The 14,183-nt window shown below is 39.7% G+C and overlaps 1 protein-coding gene across 3 annotated transcripts; it reads left to right on the plus strand.

Moving 5' to 3' along the window:
* Positions 1-762: 762 nt before the first annotated feature.
* LOC102785879 (flavin-containing monooxygenase 5-like) lies at positions 763-13,276 on the plus strand. Of its 3 annotated transcripts, none has more exons than XM_006790125.3 (11): positions 763-875; positions 7,887-8,025; positions 8,163-8,351; positions 8,448-8,613; positions 8,691-8,833; positions 9,050-9,246; positions 9,489-9,624; positions 9,722-9,941; positions 12,488-12,560; positions 12,745-12,997; positions 13,100-13,276. In XM_006790125.3, the coding sequence occupies exons 2-11, from the start codon at positions 7,894-7,896 to the stop codon at positions 13,244-13,246; spliced, it is 1,656 nt and encodes a 551-aa protein (XP_006790188.2). In that variant the 5' UTR covers positions 763-875; positions 7,887-7,893; the 3' UTR covers positions 13,247-13,276. The 3 variants fall into 3 exon arrangements, with proteins under 3 accessions (XP_006790188.2, XP_035763502.2, XP_087692393.1); XM_035907609.2 differs by lacking the exon at positions 763-875 and adding an exon at positions 5,345-5,389; XM_087836267.1 differs by lacking the exon at positions 763-875 and adding an exon at positions 7,498-7,522.
* Positions 13,277-14,183: the final 907 nt, after the last annotated feature.

A 14,183-nucleotide genomic window follows, 5' to 3' on the forward strand; every position in this document is an offset into this window, starting at 1 on the left:
ATATGCGGCTTATTCTTTTTTTTTCGTCACTATTCTGCAACTCAAATGTACATTTCTTTTGGTTGTTGTTTTTTTTTTTACACCCAACTCAGAGAAGCAACAAAGTGGGCACTGGGGGCATTTTTTGAACTCATGAACCTCTTGACCCCAATTTTAACTGATTTATGGCTTCTAGTAGCCATTCATAATTACACAATGAGTTGCAAGCCATCTGTGATCTATGTCCAGGCTGGGCACACAGTCAGGGAGGCAGCTGGCTATCAATCATTTACCTATTTTGCGGCATGCGCAAACGTTCACGCACTACAAAGAGCATCCCTTACAGTTGTTTATTAGCCTCTGCTCAAACACACCACCTACTGTAAAGCAAAGAATATTTGTTTTACAACTAGATCCAGTTTTTGTTACCTTTTTATAAAAGTCATCTAACAACATGCTAAATTAACAGTCCGATTAACTTTACTTCCCTAATGAGCTTATGCCTGTCCACAGCTACAAAGGATTCTAGGTTGGCTGCCAATTACACCCATGAGGTGAGAACTGCTTGATTAAATCATCCGAGCTAAGACCGCCCCCATTTACAGTACATGCTACAGGAATATATTATTACTGTTTTTCTGTATGTTTCTTTGAAAGAAAAAACAACTTAAATTCTTTTTTTTTCTTCAATATTCAAATAAAATGCATCTATTTACATGACGCGTACCACGTCCTTTCTAATCGATCTTAGAAGTACATTTGGTCTTTTCATCCCTATGTTGGGGAGGGGGAAGCCTGTCATTGGTCGCTGTCTCAGTAGGGCTATAAAAGTCGGTGCTCTGATGATTGTCTTTCCTCTTTCCAGACACAGAGCTAACAAACATACTAGGATCAAGGTAAGAAAGAAACCTGGCATCCTTCAGTTTTGTTTCCCTACACACTCTGACACACATGCACACACATTTTTTGGGATAGCACAAGTAAATTGATCATTTCTAATCCCTGAATTTTCTGCATTTTTAGGGACTGATTTCCACATGTTCACATAAAAAATAATTGCATGACAGTCGAGGCTGAAAAATTATACAAAATGACTACCCAAAGAAGAATATTTGCATTTTCATTCTTGCGTTGCTGTGCTGTGCACGGTTGCGATAAAGAAATAATCTGTAAAAAGCATAACTGCAGAGATGAAAGTGAAAAGTACAGAATAGGTTTGACATCCAAAGCAAGCTTGTAAAAGCAAAGTATCAACAGGCTGCAAAAATATGACTGCAGAGCAAATTAGCTGAGCAAACTACACCCAAAGGGTCATTCCAAAGTTTCAGTGCTATTACAGCAAAATCACCTTTGGCCTTCATTCAAGTTCTAGGAACTGAGTTTTATGACAGAAGTGGGGACTAAGGGTTGCTGTGCTGTGCAGTATCCTGGAAATCCAGAAATATAAATGAAGCTAAACCCATTAGTGCTTACTGTGTAATCAGCAAAATGCTGGGAACAGTTTGTTCTGCTATTTGTACTGTAAAGCACCTAAATGACACATGAAGTTTGTTTTTTTTAACTAAATAATGATTTATTTGTATTCCACTTGGAGCTAACCCCCATTTTCCACTCAATAGCAGTATGCTCACTCTCAACTAGTGGCAAAACTATTGTATTTCTAAATAAAACATTATATAGCAGTGTCTCATGACCACCATATTTACATGTCATAGTGTAGCATGTGACAAATGTAAACAGCTAACACTGTGCACTTCTTAAAGCATGGAAATAATCAAGGGGGATTCACTTCTTCTTATCTTTTTGGCAAAACATTGCAGTAGTGAGTTGCTGCATGTTAGATATATCAGTCTGAAAAAGTGTGATTCTTTCAACAGATAATTTTACTGTATAAGTAGAATGAACTCATTTTAGCTGATGGAGAAATGACTATTGTTATTTAGATTTTTATATAAATATATATGCTTCCTACCCTGATGGTGTAGCCAAAAACATGGAAAAGCTGAGGGAATTTAGATCAAAGACTATCTAGTTAAATGTTTCTGTGGCTCAATTGGCTTGTAGGTTTTGCAGGTAAGCTATTATTTAAGTCGATGGTGTCTGAGGTGGAATGAGATATTTTTAGATGTGTTAGGCTATTTACATGTTGATATTGGTTTTTAGCTACCCTAACTTTCACAGGAGGCTTTTTTTTTGCCAGGCCATTTACCCATTCATCTGCTGCTTATAGAGATTAGGGTTGCAGGGGCAGGAGTCTAAGTAGAGAAGGCACTTCCTCCAGTTTCCCCACGGGGTAACCGAGATATTTCCCGGCCAGCTGGGATATAAAATTTCTCCAGCATTTCCTGGTCTCCTCTTTTGGTCATTACCCAGAGCTCATAGCCCTAAGTGAGGGTGAGCAGAGGTGTCAAAAGTACAGACATTCTGTGCTTAAGCAGAAGCTCAGATACTAGTGTTGTAAAGTACTCTAGTAAAAGCTGAAAAACAAATTCAAATTCTTTACTCAAGTACAAGTGAAAAAGGACAGGTTATGAAATGTACTCAGAGTAACAAAGTAAAAAGTAGCTCTTTGGAGGAAGTTCCACCAGATATTTTTGTTCAAAGCTAATTGAACCTTGTGCTATATTCATGTAATAATAAAGTATTATCAGTAGGGGAATGCAATTTTTTTTATTTCAGTCCAAATATTAATTCTAATAAATGTATGCAATTTGAATCTGGTAAGTAGAGCATGAGCAGAGAAAAAAAGGAAGGGAGATTCAGCCTGTGGGGAAACCTAAAGTCAGTTTTGATAGCTTAGCATATTGCACCGGTCCAACACACTGTTCTTTACTTTGAATCTATCACAGTACATGAAAGTAACCTGTTTATCTCACATTAACCTGTGATGTGTTAAAGCTAAAGTAACAAGCCTATTTTGAAAATGTAAGGAGTAGAAAGCACAGCTATGTGTTTAAAATATTAAAAGTATAAGGAAAAGGTTTAAGGAAAAAAAATACTGAAGTAAAGTACAGATACCTGAAAATTCTACTTAAGCACAGTAGCAAAGTATTTGTACTTCATTACTTCCCACTTCTGAGGGTTGGAAGTAATGAAGATTCTGGATCGACCAGTAAATCAACACAAAAACACATTTAGACTTTGAGGACAAACTCTCACCAAACCCTACAATATCCTTGAGAGGATGAAGAGCTGCCCATGCATTCCATCATAACATAAAAACTGCAGTTCCTTTCCAAATTTGAGGTTGGATTAATGGCTCTTCTCTATTAACCTGTCATAGACCTTCCCAGGGTGATGTGATCCCCCTATAATTGAAGTATACCCTTGGGTGTCTTCTTAAAAATGGCAACCATGACCCCAGTCTGTGTTCCGGATGTCTGCACAATGTTGAACATGCATGTCAACTAAAACAGAATAAGTATTTCTTACATTGCGCAATTTTATTCTCTATTGAAGTCAGCAGCATTCTAGGCTACATGTAATCCCCTTCCTGAGCCACCTGACAGTTTGCCAGAATCCCACAATAATAAAATGATTATTAATAATAATAATAATAATAACAATAATAATAATAATAACTTAGATTTGTGTTGCGCCTTTCAAGAAACCCAAGGACGCTTTACACAAGAGTAGTGAGAGGTTAAAAAGGCTAGAGGCTTATCTTGAGAAGTTTCTTGAAGGACTCCAGTGACGGGACATTGCAAATCTCATATGGTAGAGAGTTTCAGAGTGTGGGGGCTGCCACACAGAAAGATATTGAGGCCCATGGATGAGGACTGTAGCATCCAAGACTGTGTGTATGGTTGCAGCAGCTCAGAGAGATACTGAGGTGCCAGGGCATTGAGGGATTTGTAAGTAAGAAGAAGGATCTTGTAAGTCATGCGTGACTTAATCCGGAGCCAGTGGAGATTTGTGAGGGTGGGGGTGATACGTCTGAGTTTTGGACATACTGGAGTCTACTCAGGGCTTTAGTGGAAATCCCAAACAGGACCCCGTTGCAGGTGTCATAGGCATGGATGAGGGTCTGTTACAGAGTCAGTGAGTGATGGCCAACGTCGAGAGATGTTCTTTAGGTGGAAAAATGCTGTTTTGGTGACAGATTTGACATGAGCACGGAATGAAAGAGTTGAGTCCAAAATGATACCCAGATTGCAGTAGGCAGCCCCCCAGAAGGGACCAAAGGAAACAGGAAAACAGGAAAGGAGGCACCGGCCTGAAACGCAAATTCAGGAATCTGAGGAAGACAGTGGAGATGAGTATGAGCTACATTAATAACCACTCCAAGCTTCCACCGTGTCAATGGAAAGAAACGGACTTCTTGGTGGATCAGAGATGGATATTATACATAACTGCACACCCGCAGGAGGAAAATTTGAAAAGCCAGTTTTTGTTGTTTTCGAGTTCAGTAAGCCTAGTGAAAATCCGGACATAAACTTACATGTTTAAAACTTGCCTAATGGGAACCGACCGCATGCATCCCTATCCTCAAATGCAGTGGCTGAACCTGAAAAGGCACCTGCCACAGAGAGCGAGAGAGGCACCCAGCAAGATGCATGACCTATGATAAGGGCAGCATTCCTTCCTTTTACAGTGTCCAGCCAGTATCCGTGTTGTTACCTGTGTGTCACGCTCCATTTCTCGTCCCATGGCTGCCACCCCTGCAGCCATACTTTCAGCCCTCCTTCATGTATGGACTCATACAAGTCTGCGTGCAGACTGTTGCCATGGATAATTCATAGACTGTTCATAAACACCATTGCCATGGGCACTGAAAATGCTGTCTGCATAGTTAATTGCTCTTAATAACTCGTAGACTTTCCAAAGAATACCCATAGACTGTTTATGTGGTACTCTGTTACCAATTATGGATTGTGGTCTGTGTCTTTAAACTGTGACCCCTGACCTTTGTTTGTGTGCAAGCTGGCAGAACAAGAGCTTCAGTGTCAAGTTCATGAGAGACTAGTAAAAAAAAAAGAGAGCGAGAGAAAGCAGAAACATTTGTGAGAAGATTTTGCAATCGTTTAATGTCGAGACAGCATCTATTTTGTTGGGGAGCGCGCAAGAAGTTAAAATAACAACAAATTTTAACACATTTTTTAATAAAAACAGTATTAATATTCTGTGATTTATCTAAGGAGGTTACACAGGTATAGGACATGTTTTATAAGATACGTTTGAGAATTTTTTTTAAAGTAAACTTTGTTTATTTCCTCCCTTACTGTTAAATATTAAGTTAATAAGTGTTATCTGTGATCTATGAAGTGGTCTGAATCGGGTCACTTGAGATTGATTGCTTTTGTCTCCACCCATTTAGCTGGGGGAAATCGAGGTATTATCCTCATTCGAGTAAAAGTTCTCAGTGAGGAAGCACCAGCTTGTCACTTTTGTGGTTATTTCTCCCCTGCAGGTATGCTTACAGTGTTGAGTGTTACTAAAATGAGTTATGGAGGGAAAGAAAGGTGCATGTTAATACTATTCCAAGTATGAAAAGACAATGTATATTAGTTAGAAAGTTTTGCAATGTGTGAGCAAACTCCCAACAATGGGTTAAATACAGCCTGTGATAGAGCTGTAATGTACGAATGTAAACCCATTAATCTAGTTCATTCTAAATTGTTTATATAGTTGAGATATATAATTTGAGTAAAAGTTTTCAGTGAGGAAACACCCGCTTGTCACATTTGGGATCATTTCGCCCCTTCAGGGGTGTAACATGAGAGCCAAGCTTTTTACTCTCAGATTCCACAGAGGGTGGGTCAAGAGTGTCATGGGGGTTGGAATCTGGAAGAAGCTTTCTGCCTTTCTTGGCAAAGAATACAGAAAGAAGTGAGTTCTTGCCAGAAATGAGGCAACTGTTGTTAGCTGGCTCTATATAAATGAAATAAAATTGAAATGATTTGAACTGGAAGCTAATTGACAAAACAAGCAGAAGCTGGATTTAGTTTGGGAGGAAAAAGGAAGAAAAAAAAGAAGAAAACTAATTATATCTGGAAACTGTGTGCGAGCGTGGGAACACAGAAAACAGAGATCTCAAGCGGCCAGGTCCCAAGGATTTAGGATAGGGTAAGACAAACGGGACCTGTGGAGAGTGCCAAGCCAGACAGGAGTTTGGCAACATAGATAAATTCCTTGTGGAGACTGGTCATGTGACCAATGGTGGAGGCTGAGATGGTTGTATCATTTGCAGGGGTAGATGATTTATACATGAATGAGACACAAGTGAGAATAATCAAAAGGAATAATAAAAGGAGCAAGTAAAAGTAATGCAAGACAGGCAGGAAAACCAATTTTAAATACTCAGGAACTAACCAAAACACGGAGACTAGACTCTCACTGGACATGATTACAGGCAGGTAATCAGGCATTAACAGAAAGACAAGAGGGAGCTGGAATCACTGCAAACAATAAAAATCAAGACATAAACCCGAACACACAATCTTAAAATCAGACTCATCACTTAAATATCCATCAAGGAAAACAGAATCAGATTCAATTATATCAAAAAAAAATAACACAAAACTACTGGAAAAACTAGATGAATCAAAACAAGAATCCAGATTTCCAGTAAAAAAGAATCAAAACTACAGATACTAGGGAAAAAACACCCAAACCTCAAACACCCCAAAAAACCCAAGTGAAACATTGGGACGTTTGAATACTGCAAAGTCTGTTTGCCAAATTTCAGAGAGCTAAAGATAAAAAAGAACATAAGGTTGGTAATCTGCTTCTCAAGGGTTCAAATCTGCAGCATGTTTACTTACAAAAGAAAGAGAGAAGCCAAAGCATAGATACTGTGTCAAACCTATCAATGCCTCCAAACACAAAAATCGATTGGTCTGATAAGGAAATGCTGACATTTGTGTTTCAAAGCTGAAAAAAAAAAACGAAGCAAATACTTTATGAATATGTGCACAAGTGTTTGGAGTGCCTGTGTCTCACTCTTCATATGTTTAGATTTTCGCTTATCTTCAACATGAAAACAAACATGATGAAAAGACATTTTATGTGGTTTATAGACTGCCTCTACAAATTAGATCAATATTCAGATTGATTCTTGCCTGAACTTTTACGTAAGTGTTATTTTCATGTAAGATATATTTTAAGTGTACAAAGAGCAGGTAAGGTCAAACTGCTGTTTTTGCTTTTCAAACTATTTTTTAAAGACACTTATTGAACTTATTGATCAAGAAGAACTCTCTCGTAATATCTTTCCTGACAGTTATCCCCCTCGTTTTCAGGACCTATATTTTAAGTTATATTTTAATCAAGGTATTCCATTTGCACGGCACACAGTTTTGCATTCTTCTTTACATTCCTAATGGTTCTAAATAGCGTCATAAAAGCAATGCAGAAAAGAGTATTAAGTGTATTTCTTAACTTATTGACTTGTTTTGGGACTTTTGAGCTGATCAATCATCAGCCTTTCATGTTTGCGTGTTTGTTCAAATCTGACTGAGTATTTAAACGGGAGGACAGGATCACTCATTTCATCTCTCTCTATACAGAAGAGGTAAGGCTGACACAGATGCTCGTGTTTATGGTAATATGACTTTTAAATGCAATCGGTTACAGACTGCAAGATATGCTCTAAGACGTACGGCTTCATTATCTGTGTAATCTATCTGTAACAGGAGTTATCTGTCTTTTGTAAAATTTTAAATGTGTAGAGTTACATGAATAATACGGCATGTAAGTGTCCAACTGTATAAGCAATGCAATACATGTTGCAATGGAAACAACCAATAAGGTTTCGCTTTTTCTTTACAAAAGCTTTCGGTATTGTGTTTCACTGCAATTTCACTGCAACTTTGTCTCTTCCTGTACGATATCGTACTATACGGTGTCTTGTTTAACTTTAATTTTCCCTTTTTTCTCCTTTGATAAATAATTTTTTCCTGTTGCAGTTCCATCATGGTTCACAAAGTAGCAGTGATCGGGGCAGGACCCTGTGGTCTGACCAGCGTAAAGGCTTGTCTGGATGAGGGCATGGAGCCAACCTGCTTTGAAAGCAGTGATGACATGGGTGGACTGTGGAAATTCAAGGCAAGACTTTAGTCTAGAGAAAGATTCATTACTGACTGTGACTATTTTGACATTTGTATGTCTTTCTTATAAAATTTAATGTGCAATTTTAAACTATTATTTCTTAACATCTGTTGTCTGGAACGTCTTCTCTGCAGGAAGTGTCGGAACCAAACAGAGCTAGTATCTATCGTTCCCTTACTATCAATGTGTGGAAGGAGATGATGTGCTACAGTGACTACCCAATCCCTGCAGACTACCCCAACTACATGCACCACTCTAAAATCTTGAACTACTTCAGAATGTATGCAGACCACTTTAAACTACTGCAATACATTCGCTTCCAGGTAGCAAGATAGAAAGAAGAGCGATCAGTTTTATTATACCCTATATTAATATTTATATGTATAAACTGACATGCTATTATATTTATTGTATCTTAGACCAAAGTGAAGAGTGTGAAACAGAGACCGGACTTTTCTCGCACTGGTCAGTGGGATGTGGTGACTGAGACTAGAGATGGATACGAGGAGAACCACATTTTTGATGCCATTATCTGCTGCACGGGCCACTTCAACTATCCTAACCTGCCACTCAAAGACTTCCCAGGTGAGTAAATATCTGTACCACCACATGATAAATGTTAAAACATGACTGTATAAAAATACCACTCTGTTGTCTGAAAGGAATTGAGACATTTGAAGGAAAATACTCCCATAGCTGGGACTACAAGGGGCCTGAAGACATGCATGGGAAGAGAGTTGTGGTCATCGGCATCGGCAACTCAGGGGGTGACATCGCGGTGGAAGGCAGCAGAGTTGCAGAGCAGGTTGGTAGTGCTCTCTAAGTGCTCAGCTTTCTTCCTAACATTTTAGTGTCCCTTTTTTTGTCTGATAGTGTGCCAATCTGGTTTGATGCATCTTTTGCATCCTCATTCCTCAAGCTTTACCTTCTGAAATAAAGAGCACAATGATGCCCTTCATCCCGTGAGATAAGACAATTTCACGTTAGTGTTACTTCTTTCTTTCTGTGTCTTGTCTTACAGGTGTATCTGAGCACTCGTAGTGGTGCTTGGGTCATTCGTCAGGTTTCTGACAATGGTCTTCCAGTGGACAGGTTCAACACACGCTTTGTCCATATCATGTTCAGGCTGTTGCCAATGAGATTTCTCAACTGGCTTGGTGAGAAAAAGCTCAACTCCATGTATGATCACGCCATGTATGGCCTCAAACCCAAACACAGGTGAGATATGTAAATTCTTCCCTAACGCCACGGTTTCGCTGAATGCAATCTATCACATATAAGCTGATTGTCTCATCTTGTTTGCTAAACTGTTCACCATACCAAAATTGTCCATAAACTGTGTATCTGCTATGAAGTGAACACTATTTAAATCATCACTTGTCTATTAGTAGTTATCAGAATATATTATTATATATGAATTGTACATGTCTGTCTTTCCTCTGCTGCCCTCACCTCATCAGGCTCTTCAGCCAGATCCCAGTGATCAATGACGATCTGCCCTTCCGGATTTTGTCTGGGTCGGTCATCGTCAAACCAAACATAAAAGAGATCCGTGGTTCCACTGTGGTGTTTGATGATGGCAGTACTGCAGAAAATGTTAGAGAACCAAATTATCTGATGTGCTTTAAATATTCCAGTTCTTAATGTCATTAAAAACTATTTCAGTTCTTCTTTCTTGTCCTCTTTATTACAGGTGGACTTGATTGTGTTTGCCACAGGATATAACTACGATTTCCCCTACTTGCCAAAAAATGCCATATACAAGTCTGGGCACCGTATTGGACTGTACAAACATGTTTTTCCTCCAATCCTAGAGCAGCCTACCCTAGCTATTGTGGGTTTTATCCATTCTGACGGAGCCATCATGCCTCAAGCTGAAATGCAGGCCCGTTTTGTCACTCGTGTCTTCAAAGGTGAGGAATTTCCAATAAAAGAACATTTAAAAACTGAGGTGAAATAAAATCTTTTACAGTAAAATATCAAATACATTGCATTTTACTAGTGATTGTCGCTGGTCACTGTGTTGTCTTCGTAGCACTTGTTAAAAATAACACAGCATTCACTTATGCTTCGCGAGCTACCGCTCCAAACATTTTATTAACATCCTTATACCACAACACACACCAGTCTTCTTTTATGCGCTCTCCCTGGAGGCATTCATGACCTCCTCAATACAGGTTCTGAAACAACTTCACTTTTCTCCACAGTCTCATGTCCATCTAGTAGTTTCAAATCAGACACCATCTCTGCATGTGACACATCAGCATTTTCATCTTCCTCACCACATTATTCCTCCTGAAATGTCTCTTTAGTCTTCAGTAAGTTGCGACGGTTCCTAGTGAGCACATGACCTTCTTCAGTTCCAACGTCATATGATCTCAGACCTGCTTCCTGAAGAACAATGGCTTTCCTGTTCCATGCATTCTGATCTTGGATTCTCACTACATCATCCTTTGCAAGCAATCCAAGTGCTCTTGATCCCTTGTCGTATTGCTGTTTTTGTTTCCATTTCAGATGCTCTTGCTTTTTATAATTTCTTCACTCTGCTTGCTCTCTGCATAGCAGGGCAAAGTTGTGTGTAGCTTACGACTCATCAGCAGTTCTGCAGGGGATAAACCACAGTCAAGAGGAGCAGCCCTGTAGCTCAGCAGGGCTACATAAGGATCTGATTGACTGTCTGTAGCCTTCTTCAGAAGCTGCTTGATGATATGCACTCCTTTTTCAGCCTTGCCATTTGCCTGTGGATGTTGAGGACTCGATGTGACATGTTTAAAGCCATATTCTCTTGGGAAATTCTGCCATTCTTAGCAATTAGAGCAAGGACCATTGTCACTAACGACAGTTTCTGGTGTTCCATGCCTGGCAAAGATGGACTTCACATGTGTGATCACATTATTAGCAGTTGTACTTGTAAGTAGAGCAATCTCAGGAAAGTTAGAGTAATAATCTATAACCAACAGATAGTCTTTCCCATTGAAATGAAATAAATCTGTTCCTACTTTCCTCAAAGGTGCTGTAGGAAGTTCGGGAATCATCATGGGTTCTCTTGCCTGTCTGCTCTGAAACAGGTTTCACACTTTCCGATCATGTTCTCAATGTCTTTATTAATACCAGGCCAGTACACAGTATCTCTAGCCCTCCTTTTACACTTTTCTATTCCCAGGTGTCCCACATTCACCTGTCTCAGACTATGTGGTATCACGATCCTATTGCCTCTCAACAGCAGTGTATTTACCACGCTAAGCTCTGATCTAACATGATAATACTTTGAACAGGACCCTTTGGGCCAGTCTCCTTGGATATTTTCCATCACTGTTTGCAGCTCCCTGTCTGCAGCTGTCTCCTCACATACTTGTTTTATCTTGGCATCAGACACTGGCAGAGACTCCACTGTCATATTACCATGATCATCTACTTCTTTCTCAGTGGAGCTTGCGTGACACACCTGTGATGCTTGTAACAGTGCATCTGCTAAAGCTAAATACTTGCCTGGTGTGTATATCAAGTCAAAACTATACCTCTGCAGTTTCATCATGAGACGCTGAATCCTCGGCGACATCTCATTCAGATTTTTCTTAATGATTGACACAAGAGGACGATGATCTGTCTCAAATGTAAAGGTAGGAAGACCATAAACATAACAGTGAAAAATATCAAGTCCATATACCAGCCCAAGACATTCTTTCTCAATCTGAGCATATTTGGTTTCAGCCTTAGTCATGGATCTAGAAGCATAAGCAATTGGTTTCCAGCTCTCCTCTTCAGCTTGAAGTAAAACAGCTCCAAGCCCATCCTTTGAGGCATCTGTTGAGATTTTCAGACTCTTAGGTGGATCATAATATGCAAGCACTGGGCGCGTTGTCAGTGTGGTCTTTAAATCATTCCATTCTTGTTCATGCCTCGCTGTCCATTTAAATTCCGTGGAATCACGAAGTGCGTGCTGATGTTCTCACTGACAAGTTAGGTATGAATTTTCCAACAAAGTTGATCATTCCCATCACTCTGAGCACACCTCTCTTATCTGTTGGGTGTGGTATGGTTGCAATGGCTTTTATTTTTCTTTCATCTGGCTCAAGACCTCCAGCAGAGAATTTGTCTCCCAAAAATGTTATTTCCTTTACACCAAAATGACAATGCTTCCGGTGGCTTCAAACTTTCCATCTCACACAGAACTTTGAACTGCTATCGCTTCCACACTTTCACTTTTACTCCTGGTACCATGTGTTGTCTTCGCAGGGCTTGTTAAAAATAACACAGCATCCACTTATGCTCCAAAACATTTTATTAACATCTTTATGCCATGCCACAGACTAGTCTTCTTTTATGCGCTCCCCCTGGAGGCATTCATGAGCTTTCTTAAATACAGTGCCCCCTGCTGGTAAACCTTATCATTACATTAATATCTACATATCAACACAGTCACTATCTTTACTCTTGCTTTCTCTCTTTTGCTTTTCAGGACATAAGAAACTGCCCTCAAACCAGGCCATGATCAAAGCTGTTGAGAATGACACCAAGAAGATTGCAAAAAAGTATTTAAAAACTAATTTTCCCCTCTTTAATTTTGTAATAATAAGAATATTTTTTGCAAATCATTTACCAAAAAAGTGAATAAATCATTTAAACCTTTCAACCCTTCCTTGTTTAAAACTAGGTGTGTGGGGCTAATATTCTATTGGTTAACTTATTTGTTTTTTTGACTTATCCTCTTTACAGCTACGTTGTGTCAAAGTTAACACCTCTGCAGGTGGACTTTGTTGAGCACATGGACGACTTAGCAAAGGACATTGGAGTGCAACCAAATCTCCTCTGGCTCTTCCTCACAGACTTCCCTCTATTTAAGAAAGTTCTGTGGGGGCCTGTTACAGCCTACCAGTACCGGTTGATGGGACCAGGAAAATGGGAGGGGGCCCGCAAGGCAATCTTCACTCAGTATGACCGCATGTACCAACCTCTAAAAACTAGACAGGTCTGAAAAAAGCATTTATTTTGCATACTCTGAGTTTTGCTGTATGCACCGGTCAGCCAATCAAAGATGCATTCTTATAATCTTTTCATATGTCTCCTCTAGCTGAATGCACAACAGAGTTCAACGACAGGTTTCCTGATCAAGCTTAGCTTGACATTCATGGCTGGAGGAGCTGCAATCTACTACATCCACCGCAACCCAACCACCATCTCCACCCTCGTGTCCAAGCTGCGTCCACAATCAGTGTGATTGAATGAGAAACCCAGCACCAGTATCTCATCTTGCACCTCCTTTGATACTTAGGGTTTCAAAATAATTTGAGAAATAACAGTGAAGCTATTAAGAGACAATACCAGTCACTAATTCCCATAGTTAGTAACACCACACTGATAACAATGACAGAGGCTTGACTTGGATTTTGACATGTTGCATAAAATACCATCTTAAGAAGATCTGTTAATGTCATATACTGACTCATTTAAGTACTGTAACCATTTCTAGGCTAACATATAATTAGGATCCTATGATTACTTATTTCTTTGATATGCTAAGAGGTTATACACTGTAAGATATTACAGCAGATTATCATGTTTTCTGTCAGCAGTATATTACATTATTAAAGACTTTAAAAGCTGTACTGAATAATTTATAAATATTCAGTATGTGCTCCGAATTGTTTGTTTTATTTATTAATTTATACGTTCTTATCAAATACAAGGTCAAGGGGTCATCGACATACTTGGTGTATGTGAGACAATGAAATAAGATAATCCTCTGTCAGTGTGTCCCAGGTTGGCTGTGGCTACAATGTAGCTTGCCATCACCAGTGTGTGAATGTGTGTGTGAATGGGTGGATGACTGGATGTGTAAAGCGCTTTGGGGTCAATAGGGACTAGCAAGGCGCTATACAAATATTGCGATGGGCAATCGTGGCTCAAGAGTTGGGAGTTCGCCTTGTAATTGGGAGGTTGCCGGTTCTAGCCCCGGCTTGGACAGTCGCTGTGTCCTTGGGCAAGACACTTCACCCGTTGCCTACTGGTGGTGGTCAGAGGGCCTGGTGGCGCCAGTGTCCGGCAGCCTCGCCTCTGTCAGTGCGCCCCAGGGTGGCTGTGGCTACAATGTAGCTTACCATCACCAATGTGTGAATGGGTGGATGACTGGATGTGTAAAGCACTTTGGGGTCCCT

The sequence above is a fragment of the Neolamprologus brichardi genome, chromosome 23 (genome assembly GCF_056152115.1).
Source record: "Neolamprologus brichardi isolate AB-2024 chromosome 23, ASM5615211v1, whole genome shotgun sequence".
Lineage (NCBI taxonomy): Eukaryota > Metazoa > Chordata > Actinopteri > Cichliformes > Cichlidae > Neolamprologus > Neolamprologus brichardi.